Below are 21,324 nucleotides of genomic sequence, written 5' to 3'. Positions count from 1 at the left end.
TCAAACAGTTCTACTCCCTTGGGACCAAGTATTCAAAATGTGACCCTATGGGGACCATTCTCATTCACAACACCACATTATTTTCTGAGCATGTGATAGCTCAATCTATTTCAGATGCTATACATACTTTTTTTTCTTTTCTTAATATAACGCAGCTTAGGAATATAAATAAAATATTTCTCAATAATGAACAAAAATGGAAGTTTCATAATATCATTTATATTTGATGTTAACTTATAGAAATTATATAACAAAACATATAATGAATTCTATCGAGATTCTTTCACATTTATTAGTTAATTGAGGACTTTTGGAGAACCTAAGGTATAATTTTAGTGTAAGTAATATGTGTGCCACAGTAGAAACTCCTGGTATGGTGTGATGCTTTTCAGCCAGCAAAGTTCCTGTTCCTGTATATTTATCTTTGTAGCTGTAAAACATAAATGGGGATAATTTTCCCAATACAGTAATAAAGAAGGCACTGAATGGATTAAAACAAACTTGAAGTGCATCCAAATACTCCTGCAAAGAGTGTATGTAAGGCTGGGTCTTTAAACATTTTCTTCCCGCCTCCCCCTCTCTTTCCTCTCTCTCCTTCCCACCCTCCCTATTCCCTACATCCTTCCTTCCTCCCATCCCCCATTTTCTATCTTCCTTTGCCTTCCTTTCTCTATTTCTACTTCATATCTTTTATTCACTTGTAACGGAACATATTACAAGCAGGAAAGTTTCATAAAATATTCCAAAACCTAACATTTAGCCTTTAATGTTTTTTTTTTTCATTTTTAATTCTAGTTTGAATTAAATTGTAGCAGATTCCAACATTATATACAGAAGAAACTATTTTCAAAAGAAAAAAGCATCAATCCAGGGCCTTGGGTGTGACTCTGTGTTCTGTTTCCTTTATGCAGAGAACTCTGAAGCACTTTCCAGTGTTCCTACTTCATATGCCGCTTTGCTAAGAATTAAGAAGAGTTCAACCTCATCTGCCTTTGGTTCCAAGACCAGACCACGGTACAGCAGTCCTTCCTTGGGAACCCTAAGTGTTTCTCCACCAAGCTGGCGAGGGGCAGCCCAGCTGTACCACTCCCCAGTAAACCTTTACCATTCCTCAGATGCCTTCAGACAAGATGGTAAGTGCAGAAAATGTTCAAAATTGTGTTAGTCAGGCAAGGAACACATCATAAACAACTGTTAGGAATGATCTCAAGCCTGTTGCAGTGACCAGAGGGTTGGCCTTTGTGGTGTTGTAGGGGAGATAGATTCAGCTTTGGGAAAGCAGTTGGAGTTCAGAGGAGTTTGTCCTCAGTGTGTCGAGAGCATCTGTGGGTGCTAACTGGTATATTTAGGTGAGTTGGGGAGAAGGACTTCTTTTTCCCTAATGGTCTGCATTTCAAATAGGTAGCTCTTTGAGTGTTGCACATATGGTGGAAAATGATCTATGTCTTATGGGAGCAGGCACTGAATTTACAAATACAACTTTTTAAACTGCAGTGTTGGAAGGCAAAAGGAAGTCTGCTGTCTGTGGGAGAGGAGAAAGGCCACTGAGTAGAGGAGCCTGTCAAAGCTTTTGCCTTCTATTCTAATCATCTCTCAAGATTCTTTATGAAATTAATTACTAATTTTACTCACTGCCAGCAGTTATTTAAAACTAAATTTCAGAATTAATAGTTTGAAAGTAAAAGCACATTTATTTTGGAATGGCAATTTGTCAATGAGTATCAGTAGCCCTACAACAGACACACTGGGTATTGGAGAAGTGGCTCAGTGGTAAAAAATTTGTAATGTTCTTACAGGGGACCTCAGTTCTGTTCTCAAAATGCACATCAAGCTGCTTACAATTGCTTGTAGCACCAGCTTCAAACTCCAATGCAGAGGAATGCAATGTCTCTGGGCACTGTCACACATGTGCACAGACCCACATGCAGACACACACATATTAATAATTTAAAATATACTAAGTCTTCAAATAAATGAAATAAACTTGTCAAGTGTAGTGGTTTTATTTCTAGATTTTTCTTTAGTAAAACAGTGTCAAGTATAATGTATCACATATCCTAAGATTGTATGCTTATATTTAACTTTATTTTTGCATGATAACTAAATAACCCAGTTGTCACACTTAGACACCAGTTAAATTAAGGACCACCCTACTGTTATTAACATTATGGACTGAAAAGCATTTTCTAGTTGTTTCCTAAATCTGTCATTATTAGACACATTACAAAATGAGGTTAACTAGTGAGGAGGGGCGGCTCCTGCCAGAGGTTATTAGCAGACACAGTTCTGTGATTTAAAAATAGCTTATCTCACTCAATTTCTCCAAGAAATATGTGGTGTAGGAATGAAAACACAGGGGTGATAGGTATCTCTCTCAGAATCCCCTTACTAGGCTCTATGCACAGTTTTCCTTTGTGCCTTTACTGTTTTTAAGAGCAATACTGAATGACATTCAGTACATTCATTATTGACTGAGGTATTTGAAGACACACTTTCCAAGAACTTTATGTCAAAGATTAAACTATCAGCTTAGGCTGTGTTGCCATGTATAAGCAAAGTCATTATTCATAATTAGAAAAATCATTCCTCTATAAGGCATTCACGGCATGATGTTAGTCTTTATGTTTTATCCACACAGGGTGACTGGACTGTAAATGTATATTTAATGTCAAAATACTTGACATGGGTTTTAAAAGTCTCATTGCATTATATTTAATTTCCTTTCTTACTGTTATTAAATCTGTACATGTATATAGTGCATTCTGATTGCTGTCCACCCTCACTGTCTCTAGCCCACTCCCAACCCCTTTAATCCCCCTTTGCTTTATTACATTCATGTATTTTTGTTTTGTAATTTCTGAGTTTAACCAGTCGCCTGTGTGACTGTGGATTTGGAACTCACCATTAAAGCCCACTGGGCTCATCAGTGGGTATGTCACTGGTGACAGTATCATAATCAGACAGATATACATCAAGATTAATAATTTTGAGGACATTGTTATGGGATTTTTTAGAAGGTATTGAGAGTTCAGTAACACAAGCTTTGCCTATTTGTCTTAATTTACTGTAAGCTTCTAGACAGCTGGAATGTTCTCTTGCAGCTAATAGAAGTAAGGTACCTCTCAAATATAACTGAAATATAGATAGAAAGTCTGAAATAAAATAAATGCAAATTTTAAAATCAATATGCATAAGGGCATAAGCTAGAGTCAGGCACCTTCAAAGTGTCTGTTGTAAACACCTCTCTTCACAGTATACATATATGTATATATATATATATATATATATATATATATATATATATATATATATACACATGTGTGTGTGTGTGTGTGTGTGTATAACTGTATAACTTATATGTAAGTATATACAACATCTTTATACTTGCTGTGTACAGTCCCATTTTGGACTAAGTAAGTGACCAAATGTATTAATCAGGGCTCTCTAGAGAAAACAGAATAGATAAAATGAATATATTTCTGAGTAAGTGGGCTCTAATGCCAGTGAAGGAGTATTCTTGCCATTGAGAGTGAGGAAGCCTGTGAAGAGCAAGCCTGTCTGTCCTTCAATGGGCTGCCACCAGGAGGTGTGGTACAGATTTAAGGTTGGTCTTCACACCTCAATTGATCCATTCAAGAAAAATTCCTCACAGGTGTAATTTAAGAAGTAGTCATGTTGACCATCAAAGTTTAAATGAAATAGCTTTACTCTTTCTGACAAAAGACACCCTCTTCTGCATTGATCTCATTAGCTCAAACATTACTACAAAAACATCAGTTCATCCCATTTAACATTGACTAATGAGACCCAAGTAAGGACAAAGTGATTTTGGATATATGCTCTCCTTAGTCTCAGTCACATACACACACCAATTGGGGATCTTGTTAAAGTACAGACTCCGTTTCAGCACTCAAGCTGAGGGTGCAGCACTATATTCACAAGAAGTTCCAATATTCCTATCAATGGCTCTGTATTGTAGATTAATTATGCTTTAAGTGAAAAGTCTCTAGTCTGGGATTCAATCCAATCTAATTTAAATCTTCTTCCAATGTAGTTTAATCCACATTTCAGAATACCCAAGAGACAATCCAAGGCCTTTCCCTGACTCTTGCTTTTTCCTCTGAGTATTTGATAATCTTGGGTGGCTGGATGTGACTCTGAGCTCTTTCTCCTGGACAAGAGTCTGACATATGGCTTTTGTCAGGTCATTCCCTTTAGCTTTGATAGAGAGTAAACCTGAGGTTGACACGCTCTTGTGAAAGATGAGAAAGGTAACAGAGCCTGAAAGGAAGCCATCCTGATCCTGCCCAGAGTCAAGCCAGAAGGATGTGGCACAGTTTTTTTCTGATAAATCTAAAATCCTAGTTTGCTCAAAAAAATCTAGAAACATTTTAAATCTGTAGTAAACATCCAGCTGAAACTCACACACAAACACAAGCAAATTTAGACTATGCTCATTGCAATATAAGCATCATAACAGATACTGGAAAACTTGCAAACTTTTTCCCACCCCATGGTAAACTAAGACTAATAAAATGAATAATTTATCTTTATGTGATAGAATAGTTATACCAAAGATATGACGGTGGTTAAAAGACAGTGTGATGTCATCTCCTTAAAGTGATTAAAGTGTGATGTGAGGGCTGGAGGGACAGCTCAGACGTGAAGAGCTCTGGCTGCTCTCCCAGAGGACCTGCATTTCTTCCTAGTACCATATCTAACATCTTACAAACACCTCTAACTCCAGCTCTAAGGGATCTCATGCCCTCCTCTAGACTCTGTGGGCACCTGCACACATATGGTATACAGTCACACAGGTACATTTACATAAATAAAAATTATATGTGTGTGTGTGTGTGTGTGTGTGTGTGTGTGTGTGTGTGTGTACATATAGTACAGTAATTTATGTATATGGTTCAATTTTAAAGCAGGGCAGAAAAACTAGACTGAAGTACTTTTCCACATTAGATAAAGGGGGAAACAGGGAAGCGGTACCAGGAGAGAAATATAGGAGACTTTTCCTTAATGCTATTTTGCCTCTTAAAAGATATATGTCTGCTACAGTAGCTCAGTGGTCAATACCTGCCTAGCATGCACATGTGGTGGTGTTGTGTTCCCTAAAATATTGTGCACCCTAATAAACTTATCTGGGGTCAGAAAACAGGACTCAGAGCCTTCTAGCCTGCGGAAACAGGATCAGCTGAGGAACTGGCAAGCTGAGGAAGCTGTGGCTTGTTTTGCTTCTCTGATCTTCCAGTATTTACCCCAATAACTGGCCTCAGGTTTTATTTTACTAATAAGTACCTTTAAGATTCATGCTACATGTACAAGTCTCTAGGTGTCAACATTCTTGAAGCAGTGGCATATGAAAAATGGAGCCAATCACAGGCAGACTAAAGACTCATGCAATGGCCCACTTTATTCACAGCCCCAGACAAATTACACCCTGGGGGTTAATAAGAGTCACCTGAATAAAGTTTACACTCACAGGGTAAGCCACGTGTGGCAGACAAGCCACACATGGAAAAAACACGTTTTAAAAGGGCATATAAACAAATAACAATAGCCAGTTTAATGAAAAATCTGAAGTAAATTCACGGTTACTCACTACACCAAAAGCCAAGAGATACATTCTAAGAATAATTCCATGCTTTGAAGAAATCGAGGTCAAAAGATTGATGTCTTGTTTTCCTGGAGTTTCCCCACAAGCACTCACACAACTCCATTCTTGGACAGTGTTCTGACCCCTGGTTCAATCCTCAGTGCCTCAAGAGATATGTAGATACCAATAGGCATCTAAAATGACCCACAGTGACTCCTCCACCTCCTGTGTTTAACCTCTCCCCTGATCCTGTAGCCCTGGCTGTGACCTGGCTTCTAGAGAGCTGTGACACAGTACAGAAGCTGACCGGAAACACCAAACTACAAAAGAATCTGCTCCCTCTTTTGTTGCCTTTTTGTTGTTGTTGCATTGTTCAAATATGTCAGTCTGTCCTCAGAGCTGCCCATTAGCTAAGACAATTAACAATAAATGAGATTTAGCATCCAAGAGTTTCCCAGAAACTCAATCCTGGGGACAATGATTTGAGAAGACTCACAGGTGGATCTATGCCCCCTAGAGCATCAGGATCAGTCTCCTGTCCACCTTGGGAAAGGCAGAGTCTTAGGAGAACCAGATTAAACCACCCAATGTGGAAATAAACACTTCCCTTTCTTCACATTGTGGGGGTCATCCCTCCCTGACCACACTTCTCTATTCTCTTTTGAGGATTATCCTCACACTTGCATACTGAAAAAAATTCATACACTTCATCTATTTTAATTTTCTGTGTCATCTTGTGATCATCCTACATCTGGATACATTTTTCAGGCAGCCAATCCCTATAGTCAGCCAAGCGTTGTTTATTCAGAACTTAATTATGCATTCTTTTTGTTCTCCTTAATATTCTGTGCAAAACCCACTTTTTAGTTCTATTTGTTACTTTAGCAGATGCTGCAAAAAAGAAAAAAGCAAATGTTGCAAGTTGAAGAGATAAAATTATTCTCCCTACTATTTCACTTAATCAACTACATTAAATGTGCTAAATTTTATCTGATTAAAATTGTGAAATGTTTGAAACATGAAAGAAATTTTGTGACTAGATATTAGTTTTATTAAATTTTAATATTTTGCCTATTTTAGTACTATTTTTAAAGGTTTACTTACTTTATGTGTCTGAACGTTTCCTTTCATGTCTGTCTATGTGTCACATGTGCATACTGGGCATGCAGAAATCAAAAGAGAGTATCAGATTCACCAGTACTGGGGTTACAAATGGTGTGAGCTACTTTGTGGGTGCTAAACTCAGGTCCTCTACAAGAACAGCAAGTGCTAGTAAATGCCAATCATCTTTCCAGCCCCCTATTTCAATACTTAAATGGTTATTATCTACCTATTTGTGTGTGTGTGTGTGTGTGTGTGTGTGTGTGTGTACAAGTGTGTACATGCATAACAACTTTTGAAAATTGATTCTTCCTCTCCACCACATGGTTTCCTAGGATCAAACTTAGAATGTCAGGTTAGGTGGGAGGCACCTTTACCCACTGAGCCCACAAAGTCATAATTTCTTCCCTCAGAATCCTTCCCTTATATTTTCATTTTTCTTAGTGAAGCATATCCTAAAATAATGATATGTGTTTATATAAAAATCTTACTGTTTTTTTTTTATTTAAAATACCTTTATTCTGCCTGTATTCTGAAGTTGATAGTAATTTTTCTTAATACTTCAGTTATTTTCTGGCTTCTCTTTTGACAGGTAAGAAGTTTATAATTAAGTAACTCAATTATCTATTCTTTGTAAATGAACTGTCTGCAGGAAACTTTTCTAGCTCTTGATATTTTATACATTTGCAATGTTGCTTTCAAAAGTGGTCTTACCATTTTTTAAAATCTGTCAAATGTTTAAAAATAATTTCAAGATTAGATAAGAATTTTTTTCAAGTGTGCAATATTCTACTCTTGTCTTCAAAACCTATTTCTCTTTCTACACATTGTTTGTGGATTTTAAATATCTCCTAACTTTTTCTAGGATAATAATGTATGTTTCATTTAGAATGAATTATTCTCATGTGTTTGACCTTACAGTCAGACATATGTACCCACTTTAAGTTCTAATATTCACTAAACCTAGATATACTGTGTGCTATGTGAGCACAAAGGTTATCACAACTGACATGGTATATGATCAGCAATAACTACACTGGGGAAACAGTATTTGATCAAAAATAGATTAGACACAGGAGAGAAATCCAGACAGCAGTGAGTATGTTCAAGGGCAGAGTTGATAGAAGGAACATGACTTGTTTTGTAAGAACTATACATAGTAAACAATGCTTATAGCAATCTCGGGATGACTAATGAATTTATTAATAGACATACTTCTTAAAGAGTCTAAACTTTTTATCTTTTAGAAAACTTTTAGAAAAAAGCCAGAGTACATTTTTGACAGCAGTTGTCTGAGAGCCCTCTAAGCATCTAGACAGTAAACAATAATAAAATCTCTCTGATGGTAGGAGTGAAGTAAAACATGTTAGTAGCATGTTATCACATTTACAACAGGAAAACTATAATTGTCTAAAGGAAAACAGTAACAATGGGAATAGTGAGAAGACAGTCTCCCATACTCCTTTGCAGGCTTATTCAGTCAAAGCTGTAGCCATAGTGTTTGCCTGTGGATTTTACTCCAGGGATTTCTCATCACTGTATTGACAGGAGATCCTGATACTCCCTCTGATTACACTGCTGATGTACTGGAGTCATATTGAATAGTAACCAACTCAGTTATAAGTTAGAGGTAACCAGCAGGCAAAAGGTTGGGGTTTGGCATCAGACGTAACGGTCTGAGAAGCTGATAGGAGAAGCAGTTATCAGAGGGAATATCTTAGTCTGGAAGGCAGTTGAGAACCCAGGGAAGCAGTAATAGCTAGTCATGATCCCGATAAACACTGATATAGAAAACAAAGGAAGGTTTCACCATAAATTTGAATTGGGGGGGCTTGCAAAGCACTGATTGCTTAGCTGGTCTTGGTAGTAATGAAGTTGATATCTGGGAAGTTGGGGAGGAAAAAGTTAGTTTGCAAGAACTGTGAGAGAAGGATGGATTGAGTGTAATCTAGCAAAACGTTCAAGAAGGGAAAGTTGGGTCTCTGCAGCAAAACAGCATCACAGAAGTTCTCCAGAAGGCTAGAGCCCAGGAAGCGAGTGTGCACCTCAAGTCCTAACTGTCCAAGAAACTCCTGTGGAAGAGTTCCAGCCCCAGGGTCACAATGGGTAGCAGTTACTGCTTGGCTCTATTAACATTCAGATATGGCACCTCCCCAAAAAACTATGGAAGAATCTTGGGTTGTCTCAAGACTAACATAATTAAATAACAGAGCTTTAATGTACACAGTGGCCCTGAGAATGATAAGGAGTCCATCTCTAGGATCCATAGGACTGATGAATGTCATACAGACATTGTCATAACACAGAGTTCTCTTTATTAATAATAAATAAATTAATATAATTATTAGAAAATAATCTCACTCGTATTTATACATGCAAGGTATTTTTAAGTATAATGAGTATATCAATGTAAAACTGTACAAATTATACACAACTCACTAACTTTTGTGAGTACATCTGAAAGAGTGAGTTCTTTAAAATTGTATTACCCAACAATTTCATCTTTGGTTTACCAATATCACACACCCAGATCGATTTATATTTTAAGTGATTTCATTCATGGGTCTTTTATGAAAAATTAAAATAAAATTATTGCTTATCTTTTTGTCATATGTTATAATTTCTCCTTGGATGTTACATACTTGATTAAATAATATTTTGGAGATATATTATTTTAACTTTGTCTATTAAATTTCAATCATTCTATGCAAAATTATATTGCAGTGATCATGAATTCCAGTTAAGAATAATGGAAGGAGTGCATGAAACACATGCTCATAGGATAGCTGGAACCCATCATTCCCTGCACAACCTCATCTCCTAAGTTTACTGAGCCTATGGTGGCTCTGTAGCTCAGTAATAACCAAAAAGGAAAGTACACATTTTATGTGGCATGGCTCTGTGAATCACAAACATATTTCAAGCATCTCAAGTTTATGCCTCCCATATCTGCCACCCTGGTTCCTGCTCACCCCCATAGACACCACCTCTTGATCTAATGGAGAGCTATCCCAAATAAGCCAAAGTTGACCTTATGTTTCGACTTCTATATTTCATCTCCAACAGATTGAGCCCTAACTTGATGTATACATTTTTCTATAAGGCACAAAGTCATTGCACAGAAATCCCTAAACTAGTATAGATGTAGAGGCTGATTTTGCAATATGTGTGCCAAGGAGTGAGAACCATTGTTCCTGTTATGAAGCTCTCTGAGGAGAGCAGGGGTTCTGGTGCTTTAAAGAAGGGAGGGGTGGGTGGCTTTGTCTTGTCTTATGGTTGTTTAGCATGGCTAGGGTGAGGCCTCTGTGTTAGACTGAGCATCCTCTTATCTAGTGTGTGAAACAGTGCCAAGAGAGGGCATCCAGAAATGAGACAAATTCCTGCATGACTTTAAGACTCTCAGAAGTCAAAGAGAAAGCAGAATCTCAGATCCTAGAGTCTTTTCTATTTTAGATAAGTGCTTTGCTCCTGAGCTACAGTCAAGCACTGGAGTCAAAAAATGAGGATAATTTGTGAAAATCAGTTTTAGAAAAACACAAAACAAGCATCATTAATACCTATGAATCAATAAGTGTGTGTGTTTGTGTGTGTGTGTGTGTGTGCGCGCGCGCGCGCGCGCAGGTACACATGTGTGTATGTGCATGTGTGCTTTACACAAGACAATTAAGATACTTAGAAAAAGAAAAATAGGATAATATGGCTTTATAAATCATATAATAAGAAATATGAACAAAAGGTGTAATCCATACCAAGAATTGCAATAATGACAGTGTGTTTTTAAATTGGCATAAAGTATTGAGTTTTATTTTGACATTTCAGACATACGTTGATGTCTTCCTCATCTTGCTGCCCTGACATCACCCTTCTTCCTCTGTTGCCACTCCCTCCCCAGTAGCTCCCTTCATCATTCATGGCACATAAGTTGCCTCTACCTCCCTCTACCTCAGAGCATCCTTTGCCTCTCTCATGGCCTCCTTCAGTTAATGGTGTGCACTGACACTCGTGTGTGTGTGTGTGTGTGTGTGTGTGTGTGTGTGTGTGTGAGAGAGAGAGAGAGAGAGAGAGAGAGAGAGAGAGAGAGAGAGAGAGAGAGAATGGGGAGGGGGGGAGAGATTGGGAGAGAGAGAATAGCTATAGTCATACATAAAAGAAGTCCTATTTGTCTTTCGAAGTTAGGCTTATTTCACTTGACATAATTATTTTTATTTCCATGAATTTTTCTGAAAAAAATGTCATGATTTCACTTTTCTTTGTGGCTAAATAAAATCCCATTGTGTATTGTGGCACATTTTAGTTACCAATTGTGTGTTTTTGGCTAACTTTAAGTACTCATTGTGTATTATTTGTGACATACTTTAATTACCCCTTGTATATTTGTGTACACACTTTAATTACCCATTGTATATTTGTGGCACACTTAGGTTATTGATCGTGTATTTGTGGCACACTTTAAGTACCCATCATGTATTTGTGGCACACTTCAATTTCCCATCCATCTGTTGATGATCACCTATGCAGCAACAGGCAGATCACAACTAATTTGAAGAAACTCTCTTGAGGGAAGTCTGACCCGTGAAGCATCAGTCTGATAATTCAAAGATAATGAACACTAACATTATAAGGCAGCTATAGATACTTAGCACTTTATTAATAGTGGTTAAAACCCTTACAATAATGAAATATTTTTAAAATTAAAAAGAATGCCACAATGCCGAAAAGGGAGAAAGCAGGCATTCCATAATTTAGCATTTTATGTACTTTGCTTTTCTGTATTATTTCCTGTGTTTTTTTTTTTTTTTTCTGTTGTTTGGGTTGGTTATGGCCTCATGGCAACATATGGAATAATGGAGAGTTGGAAAAGGGTTCAGATGCTCTGGAAACTGAGGATGATTCACAAAAGCCCCTCTTCACTCTACTCACAGTCATCACTGTACACGGGTGATTTTACTCATAACGAACAAGCACACTCCTCTGGTTTGATGGAACCTTCCATGCTTTTATTTTTTTGCCCTAGGTTGACAGTTTGCAGAGTTTAATTTTAAATCTTTAGAAAATTAGTAAGAGCCAACTCACCATGTGACTGGTACAGCGAAGTCTTCTCGGAGGTTTTCAGAGAGTTCACTTGTCAGTTGGAAATACACACAATGGTGACATCAGAGAGCTGGATAAATTACACAGCATCTTTATAAAATGAAAACATAGGAGAGAGGGAAGGGAGGGGGAGGGGGAGAGAAGAAATAACAGTAGAGATAAAGCTCTAAATTACAAAACCCCAGAACTTGATGCCTTTTCTCCTTTCACTGATCTTATATCCTGTGTTTATCTATTCTTAAACATGTAGTATACAAATCTTTCAGATTTCAATTTGTGTATTTGGCTTCTTTGGGAGATGTGTATTGATCCTGATAAAAAACGTGTCTGTTTGCATTATATCATTTTTCCTTACACTTGAGCCTTAAGTAAACAGGACTCCCTGGTGAATGAGGGAAATATACACAGGATAAATAGTGCACGTTGGCACATACCTATAACCCCAGTCCTGGGGAGACGAAGTGGAGTAGATACTGAATTCATGTCTAGCCTTGGTTCTTCAGGGATGTGACTGCTGGTAGTTGCCTAGTAACAGGGCCTGGCCCCATTCCCATGCACACACTGGCCTCAATGTATTGAAAGAACAGAAAGGTTGGGGAAGAAAAATGATGAGGGTATATGGGAGAAGTTGAAATGGGGAGAAAGGGGATGTATTTGATCAAAACACATTGTTTAATTGTTTGAAAATTTCCAACAGCAAATGAAAATTATATTTTAAAAATAGTAATATAAATCAAAGAATTCATGAAAACAAACAATTTCATATCTACAGCTCTAATGGCGCAATATGGATCTGGAACCATTCCTTGTTGCATGTTACTTTTAACATCCAAGAATTTCACAAACTGTAGGGAATTTTGAAATGTTCTAAGATTATTTTCTTCATGGCTTTGAGAAATTAAAAATGAAACATAGATATATATTTGTGATGTTCTCATCTTGTGTATCATATGTGAAGATAAATTTAGATAATAAGAATTAGTTTAGTACTCTACAAGGTATGTTACCGATGCCTTCTTTCATAAATTTGATTGCTGAATAAAAAAGGAGATCAAGAGTTTTGAATAAAATATAGTCAGGGATGAATTGACCTTGAGCACTGAATAATTTTAAAGTGTATGTCTTTTGATCTTTGCAGAAAGTGTGGATTATGGGCCAATATTTGTGCAAGAACCTGAAGATGTCATTTTTCCAGCTGACTCTGATGAAAAGAAGGTCGCCTTGAATTGCGGAGTTCGTGGCAATCCTACTCCTACTTACAGGTGAAAGTCATTACGCATTGTGTTTTCTTCAACAATTCCTCAAGAATGGAATGGGCAGGGGCAATTGAGTTCAAGTTCAATCAGGACTATAGAGTGAGACCTTGTCTTTGTGTGTGTGTGTGTGTGTGTGTGTGTGTGTGTGTGTGTGTGTGCATTCCCAAGAAGTATCATAATGTCTCACATAATTTAATGAATTTGTCTTCTGATATTTTTCTAAGATGGCTCCGGAATGGAACAGAAATCGATCTGGAAAGTGACTATCGCTACAGTTTGATAGATGGGACCTTCATCATAAGCAATCCAAGTGAAATTAGGGATTCTGGGCTTTACCAGTGTTTAGCCACCAATACTTTTGGAAGTATTCTCAGTCGAGAAGCCACACTTCAGTTTGCCTGTGAGTAAAGAAAGATTATTTTGACTATAGTGTATGTGCACAAATTTAAAATTTCAGTTATAAAGCTTACGAGTGAATTTTAAAATAGTGTTATACCATAGTCTGAATTAAAACTAGAAAAAGATCAGATTTCTTTTGAGGATATCTTCACATTCCCTGGAATACTTGCTAGATCCTAAATAAACTCAATGACCTATTCTTGTGCATTAAAAACTCATTCATGAAAGTAGATGGTTTTAGAAGGTGTCCTTTACCTTCTTGGCTCCTTCTTCTATGCCTCATAATTGCTATTTCCTACAGGTTATCAAAGCATATAACAGCACATTTCAGAAGTTCTGCATGTTTTAGAAACTAAAGAAATATACAGATGGTTACTGTAACTCCCATAGTGATTTTGATTAAATGAATCTCTCTCTCTCTCTCTCTCTCTCTCTCTCTCTCTCTCTCTCTCTCTCTCTCTCACACACACACACACACACACACACACACACACACACACGCACACACACACACACACACACACACACACACACACACAGGGTCATGCACACATGCACACACAAGCTCATGCAGCCAACATGTCACTGTGTTGGTCATTGGCATTATATACATGAATGGTCTTCTGTAAGGTTACATTGCCTGGAAAGACACAGCTGTCTTGGTTGGTACAATTACACCTCATGATATTTGCACAATGACAAGATCACCCAGTGCCACCTTTTACTGAATATAACCCATTAGAAAGGGGGGCATTATCTTATAGACACTCTAATATAAATATACCTAAAGTACATCAAAGATATGATTAACCAGATGCATAGATCCTTTAAAAATTTGTGAAATTCTTTCATTGATGAAGAAGCTTACACCAAAGGGAGAATAGTCTACCATGTGAAAAAGTTTAATACTATTTGATAGTAAGTAATCCTATTTGAATTTAAATTCTTAAGGATTACAATCAGCAAAAATTGAAAGGGGGTATGAGGAATCCTTGAATTAATACATATAACTATGTTCATTATATAAGTTATCAAAATGATTTTAAGTTAATTTAAACTCTGAGGAATGAAGTATGTAATTGATTTTGCTTCATAGCATCCTCCTTGTGTCATTTCTAAAATTAACTTGAGATCCAGACACCCTCTTATAAAAGTGAGAGGAGGAAAAAGAATGAAGAGCTGGAAATAAGATCAATTTGGAGAAGTCTGAGTGAGGGTCTAGAAAAATCAAAATACTATTTTTTTAACATTGCTTTGGCCAATTTTAGAAAGATGTATTTAGAATTCAAAAAAGAGTAGCCTGACTCCATTATTTTTATTTTATAGATTCATTTGTGGCGAATCACAGACTCTTAATAGGTTTTGTTTTTTGTTTTTTGTTTTTTTTTTACTAGTCATGTTTTTAGCTCATGAGTTTTGGGTTTTTTTGTTTGTTTGTTTGTTTGTTTAACCAGGGCAACTCTTTTTTTATTTTTTTTTATTTTTTTCTGTACATTAATTTTTTTCTTTATTATTATGTGTTTTAAATTTTATACATCAGCCATGGGTTCCCCTGTCCTCCCCCCTCCCACACCCACCCCCATATTCCCTCCAGCCCCTCCCCTCCATTCCCATGTCCTCCAGGACCAAGGCACCCCTGGGGATTCATTTAAACCTGGTGGATTCAGTACAGGGTTTTATATTCACAATAACAAAGTAGCTCATGAAATCAAATGTGTAACCCCTCCTTCCACCCTTCTATTAAGTAGAATGGTTATTTTCAAACAGATAAGGCATTTCACTTTTTTATTGTATCTCCAATTTGATTTTTAGTCTTTCTAGGAGACTTAAAACTGCATTATAATCTAAATAATCTTCATATTCTGACCTTATCAACTGTGGCACTGTGATTTGTTTTCACAACTATATGAGTTAGCAAAAGTAAATTGTAGTAAGAAAATTAAGTATAGAGATCACTACATTCTATATTTCTTCTCATTATTCAAAGCAAAGAACTATTTAACTTTCCTGTGGATATTTAAGAACCATCAGGGTTTAGAAAATCTTTGTCATAGTAATAGTGGTCCTTACTGGTCCTTACAGTTATGATCCAGAAAGCTAAATGTTCCATGTGAGGCTGAGATCAGAGAAAGATAGCGCTTTCTATTATCAAATACTGATAACATCACCTCAGGCTGTGGCTTTTGAAGACAAAAGTTGGTGAGGACATAAAATTGGTCCTGTTTACCGGCGATAAAAAAAAATGAAAGGAAGGAAGGAAGGAAAGAAAAAAGGAAGAAAGGAAGGAAGGAAAAAATATATATGCATATATATATATATATATATTGTTTAAAATTAAGCAAGGATAAAACGAATTTAAATTCTTCAGAAGTTTTCTTTCTATTCACTTGCCAATAGCATGTTTATAAAATAATTATTCCAATTTGTTTTACTGGCATGTTTATTCTGAAGATCTTAAAAATGTGACTTTTTGACGTGAAATATATGAGTTCTGATCACAAAGCAAGGGATACACATGCAAATCCTCATGAAATACACTGCACATCAGATAGAGATTAGCATGTTCCAGGACATCTCGTAATCATTGTGGTTAAAGCAAATACTTCCCTGAGATTCCTAGAGGCCAGAGCAGAGGAAGAGAGAAATTAAAGGTTCTACTTTAAAAGAAACAGTTTTTTTTCCTTGACAAAGTCTCATAATATTTCTCATCTAAAGCTTGTATTGCAATTTCTGCAACATCCTCACATGAATCACCAGCAAATTTAATTAGCCTGACGTGAAGCCTAATCTATTCTGTAAAGGTAGTCATGAAGTAATTTATTTAATTTACTGATCAATCTATATACAGAGCTATAATTAGAATATATATTCTAATTCTGAGTAGCAGCTAATGGATTTGGGTGGCTAACTCAAAAGAGATTCTTTATTTCCTCCTATCCAGCCCTGCATAGGCATGTTCTGTCTACTCATGAACATTTTCACATTAAGTTCTCCCCAATGGAATAGCTACAAACATGTTTCAACCCAGTTAACGTTAATACTTTAGTTTAGCATTAATAAATATCTAGGTCACAGGGGTATAGTAAAAATTAATGGAGTGAAGAAATTACATTTGTGATCTTGTTTTGAAGTTCAGGGAGAGGGTCATAAATAAACACAAAACTGATGTGTTCTTGCTGATAGTGAATGTTAGTGGTTATCAAGATTATTCTTGACAAAAATATATTTTCTTCCTGGAATTTATGTTCATCATGAGGGTAATTTCTTTACATAGTGGGGTGATCTCTCTTCAGTGACAAATGAGAACATACCATATCAAATATTTTCACTCTGTTAGCTTATTGCCACCCTGATGAGAATTTGAAATGGATAACGTGACACAGTACACTTTTCAATATCCTTACCCCAAAGCTCATTGCAATCTCTCCAATGTTAGTAATTTTTTTTCTTTTTAGAAATAATTCATGCCAGCAAGTCAAACAGAAAATGAATCAAGAATAAAATCTCCTCGCGCTGTCTCTTGCTCCAGAATATATCTTTATATGCAATCCTCAGTAAATTGATAGTTCATATCTAAATTTGAACATATTGCTTTTCAGGGCATTTAGATGATTTAGATCCAGAGTATTCCATTAGTTTTCCTTGAAGCAGTTGATTAAAATAACCTCCTTAACTTTTGAGAGATTTTATGACTTGTAGACTTTATATTTAAGCCCTTTAATTTAACCTTTCATTTTCATACAAAACTCAAATATTACTTCTCTGCATTTTCCATAACTTTTTCTTCTAAAATAAAATTGACCTTAGACTTCAAAACCGTATTTTACTAGTTTTAAACATATAATGAAATAATTTAAATAATCATTTACTGTACAATATAGCTCAAGCTTATTTAGTCTGTGAGGCTTTGCCCATAATTTTGTTAATTTATTTTAATATTAATTTGAATGAAGAAGTGAAATTACCCTGACTAAGTTAAATAAAAATATTAGATTTTTGTTATAAAATACATTAAGGTATTTTTTTCTTTGTACCTAAGTTCAACAGAACTGTGTATTTTGTTTTGTTTTGTTTTGTGAGACAGTCTTATGTAGCTCAGACTAGCCTTGAATTTAACTATATAGATGATAATGACCTTGAACTTTCAATCTTTCTGCCTCCACCTCCCTAGTGCTGGGATTACAAGCCTATTCCACCATTACTGACTACATAATTCCTGACTACATTATCAAACCAGGTTTTTTATATCCATTCTCTACATAGTAATATATTTACATATAATTTGCATATTACTGGTGATATCCTGCATATTCTAATAGATATCTATATAAAATGCCATCATCAAAGAGGAATATGCCAAAGTTCTTCTTTAAAAACTAATATTAGCTCTGATCATGACTATAGAACAAAGGCTTCTGACATTAAAAAAAAAGAAAGAAAGGAACGAAGGAACGAAGGAAGGAATGAAGGAAGGAAGGAAGGAAGGAAGGAAGGAAGGAAGGAAGGAAGGAAGGAGGGAAGGAAGAGAGAAAAGAAAAGGTTAGAGGATTCTAGCTGGGTTCCTCTATTGATTCTGGTGGCAATGAGTACTTTCTATCCATTTTTTATAATCCCATTAAGTTAGAATCAGACTGTAGCAACAGAATTTGCTTCTCTGTGCTGCAGTTCTGTTGTTATTTTCTATGAGAATGTCTGGCTAATCCTTTCTATTCCATTTGTCTGTTCCTAGTGTAACTTCTTCCAAATAACAATTTTTCTTTTAATTTTGTGTGTGTGCCTGTGCCTGCCTAACTGTATGTTCACTGTGTGCACGCAGGAGCCTGTGGAGGCCAGATGAATGCATCAGAACCCTTCAATTGGAATTACAGTTGGTTGTGAGCATCCATGTGGGTCTGGGACCCAAACCTGGGTTCTCTGCAAGAGCAGTGAATGTTCCTAACCACTGAGCCATTTGTCTAGTTCCTACCAAATTTTAAAAGACATTCAGAAATCATAGGCTCCACTTATCGTTGTTATTTTAGTCTCATTTTAAAGAAAATAAAATATTTACCTCTCAACTCATAGGTTGATATGAATTTATCAAATTGACTTCTTAAAGCTCAGGAAGTTAAACAGCTCTTTTAAGAACTCATGTCTCTCACAAAAGGACAGTTTGAACAAGCTGTCGGTGATAAGGACCAAGTGAGGCCACTGATATCCACCTGTGACACAAAAATAAAATGGCATCCATCTCGGTATCCCAGCCACAACGCATCTACATAAATTATAATCTGTGGGATTTCAGAGACAAGCATTAAGTTTACAGAATAACAAAAAGTTTAATTGTTTCCATGGAAAAAGGAAAATCTCTGAGTCTCCATGTATATGAGACAGTCTAGAAAAGTAGAAATATAATGAAGCTCTAAATTGCTTCATAAGAACACTAAGAACTACACAAGCCACATGTTTCCTTAGTTTCACCTTTTAGGCAGTCTTGATAAGTAGCTCTGTATCTTTGTTTCATAAAATTCCATGGTAATGTTTTTATTCTTCATCTTTGGCAATATTTTATTTTGGATATTTTCAGAAGCTATGTTTTAAAATGACTTCAAAATCCCTCACTGAATTGATTAATCAGCTTGGAAAAAGAAAATAAGCAAGGATATCATTGAAGCTAGGATAAACAGTGTCATAGAAACAATCATTTCCACCCTTGTGGAAACCAAAATGTTTAATGTTAGACTTAGTATTTACATTTACTTATATAAACATTGTTAATATTTATGACAATGCTGAGAGTTATGGCTAAGTTGTACTTGAGTTCTGTGTCATGATGTATCCTTGGTGCATTAACAAATTTTGTTAGAAGGAATTGACAACTGGAATGAGATAAAACTGAGTTCTATCTTATTCTATCTGCACATACATTCCCTAAATAACATAAAATGAATACTAGTCCCCAAAGTCATGAGAAGTATTGCATGTGTCATCAACAGTCTAAGCAATCCCAACATTATGCTGATAAATCTTGTAACTTCTCATTTTAGGAATAGAAAATTGAAATTATAAAGGTCATAGTTCCTATTTCAGGCCAGAATAAAAGTAAACCTGACCTATGCAATGCCTCTGATAGTATTATGTACATTTTGGCCATTTTTTGGATGTCTACTTTAGAAATACACAGATCCTCTATGGTTTATTCACATTGATTATGCCAATGCAATGTCTCACAGTGAACCCTGACACAAACAGCTTTCCTCTGATATTTTATCCCAATAAACTAAGCTTTGTCTTACAGTAACAATGTAATAATAGTTTTTATTATCGTGAATGCTAAATACAAATTGCCCTATTTATGAGGGAGATATTAAAATTTGGATACAAAATACCATTCTCCACAGGTTTGTGTGTTTTGGTCCGGGCGTATGATACTATTTCTAGAGGTTGTAGCACCTCTGGGAGTCACTAGGACAAGCATAGATTGTAGCTCAGCACAGTTCTACCTTGATCTGTCTGCTTCCTAAGTGAGGGTGGGATTCCACTCTCACATGCCTGAATGCACAGGCCACCCCCATGCTACTGCTCTTCCGTTGTGATTGCTTTGATTCCCCAGGTCATGAGCAACAGTAAACATCTCTTCCTTTAAGTTGAACCTTGGCAGGGAATTGTTTTCATTGGTAAGAGAAGTCATGAACACATTAGTACAGAGAAGTGGGATCATTGTTTTGATTAGTCCAGTCATGTTGCTCACAAGTTTTCCTAACCCATTTGCAAAGTTGGAAAAAAGAAGAAGAACTTGCAGCAGTACCCTAGGAAAGCCCTACAGTGCTCCAAGAAGCACTTAATGGATCGTTCTGGTTAGCAGGAGGAAAACAAGAATGATGATAGAAATGTGGACAGAAGAGACTTCCCACAGGGAACAAGGACCTCATGAGGAGCTAGAATAGAGGCCACTCACATTATATTCTAGGAGAATAACTGCTGCTTTTTACACATGTCCTAAAACTTGTGAGACCCTGGATTTAAAAGTAATGTGAAATTTGTCTGCTGGGAAAAAATTGAAGATAGTATAACATTATGGCTATGACATGATTAAGGCTCATAGCATTTTCACAGATTTACAGTGAGTGGAAGAAGTTAAAGAAAAAAAGAAAGGTATAAAATACATAGACCTAGTCAAGGAAAAGGAGCATGCCTGAGGTCAATGCAGACAACATCTGTTGAAGTGATTAGTTAGCACCACTTATGAGAAATGTTGGACTTTCCAGGAGAACAAGAGGAACTGCACCGAACGGTAAGAGCTTGCACAGGACAAACTCCATATAAGGAAGCACACTTGAAAAGCAGAGCCTTAGACTGTCATGCTGGAAAACTGCCTCATAGGAAACTGTTTACTAGGTTCTGCCCATAAAGACACACAGAGGTACCTATAGCTGTGTTCCATTGAGACTAGGCTACATCTCAAGCTATTGGCAGAATATGGCTTGTTTTGCAGGCATGTAGAATACCAGATTGAAGAGGACTTGAAGGTTTGCACCAAGGTATCAGGGAGGTGAAGCTAGGCAACTTCTACCAGAGTCAATTTCTGTATGTAATGTTCCAGAGTAGACTGTGCATGAAGATGTTAAGATGAAGTCTCAGTTATAATAGAGACCCTGGGATCCTAGAGATTCTAGAAATATGGGGTAGGCATTGCCGAAAATGTTAGGCATCCAGTAGGAGCAAGCCTGAGAGTGAGCTGCAGGCAGCAAATTTGGAGAAGTGGGTCTCAAGAAGCCCCTTATGTGCAAATGATATCATTACCAGTTCCAGATGAGAGACATGGAGATGAAGCAGCTGCTGGGTTTGTATCATGTTTTGGACCAATCTTTCCTTATCATGCCCATTCCTCCCTTT

At 36.5% G+C, this 21,324-nt stretch overlaps 1 protein-coding gene across 1 annotated transcript in view; it reads left to right on the top strand.

Annotated features, from left to right (window-relative positions):
• Positions 1-346: 346 nt before the first annotated feature.
• Cntn5 (contactin 5) overlaps positions 347-21,324 on the top strand; it is a 463,340-nt gene continuing 442,362 nt past the window's right edge. Inside the window, exons 1-4 of the mRNA XM_036192364.1 lie at positions 347-371; positions 813-1,133; positions 12,933-13,056; positions 13,275-13,450. Of these exons, the coding sequence (XP_036048257.1) occupies positions 347-371; positions 813-1,133; positions 12,933-13,056; positions 13,275-13,450 (646 nt within the window). The remainder of the gene's footprint in view (positions 372-812; positions 1,134-12,932; positions 13,057-13,274; positions 13,451-21,324) is intronic.

Source organism: Onychomys torridus, chromosome 7 (genome assembly GCF_903995425.1).
Source record: "Onychomys torridus chromosome 7, mOncTor1.1, whole genome shotgun sequence".
Taxonomy (NCBI): Eukaryota; Metazoa; Chordata; class Mammalia; order Rodentia; family Cricetidae; genus Onychomys; species Onychomys torridus.
Note: the sequence above shows the minus strand (reverse complement) of the source record. Positions and strands in the feature narration are given on the sequence as shown.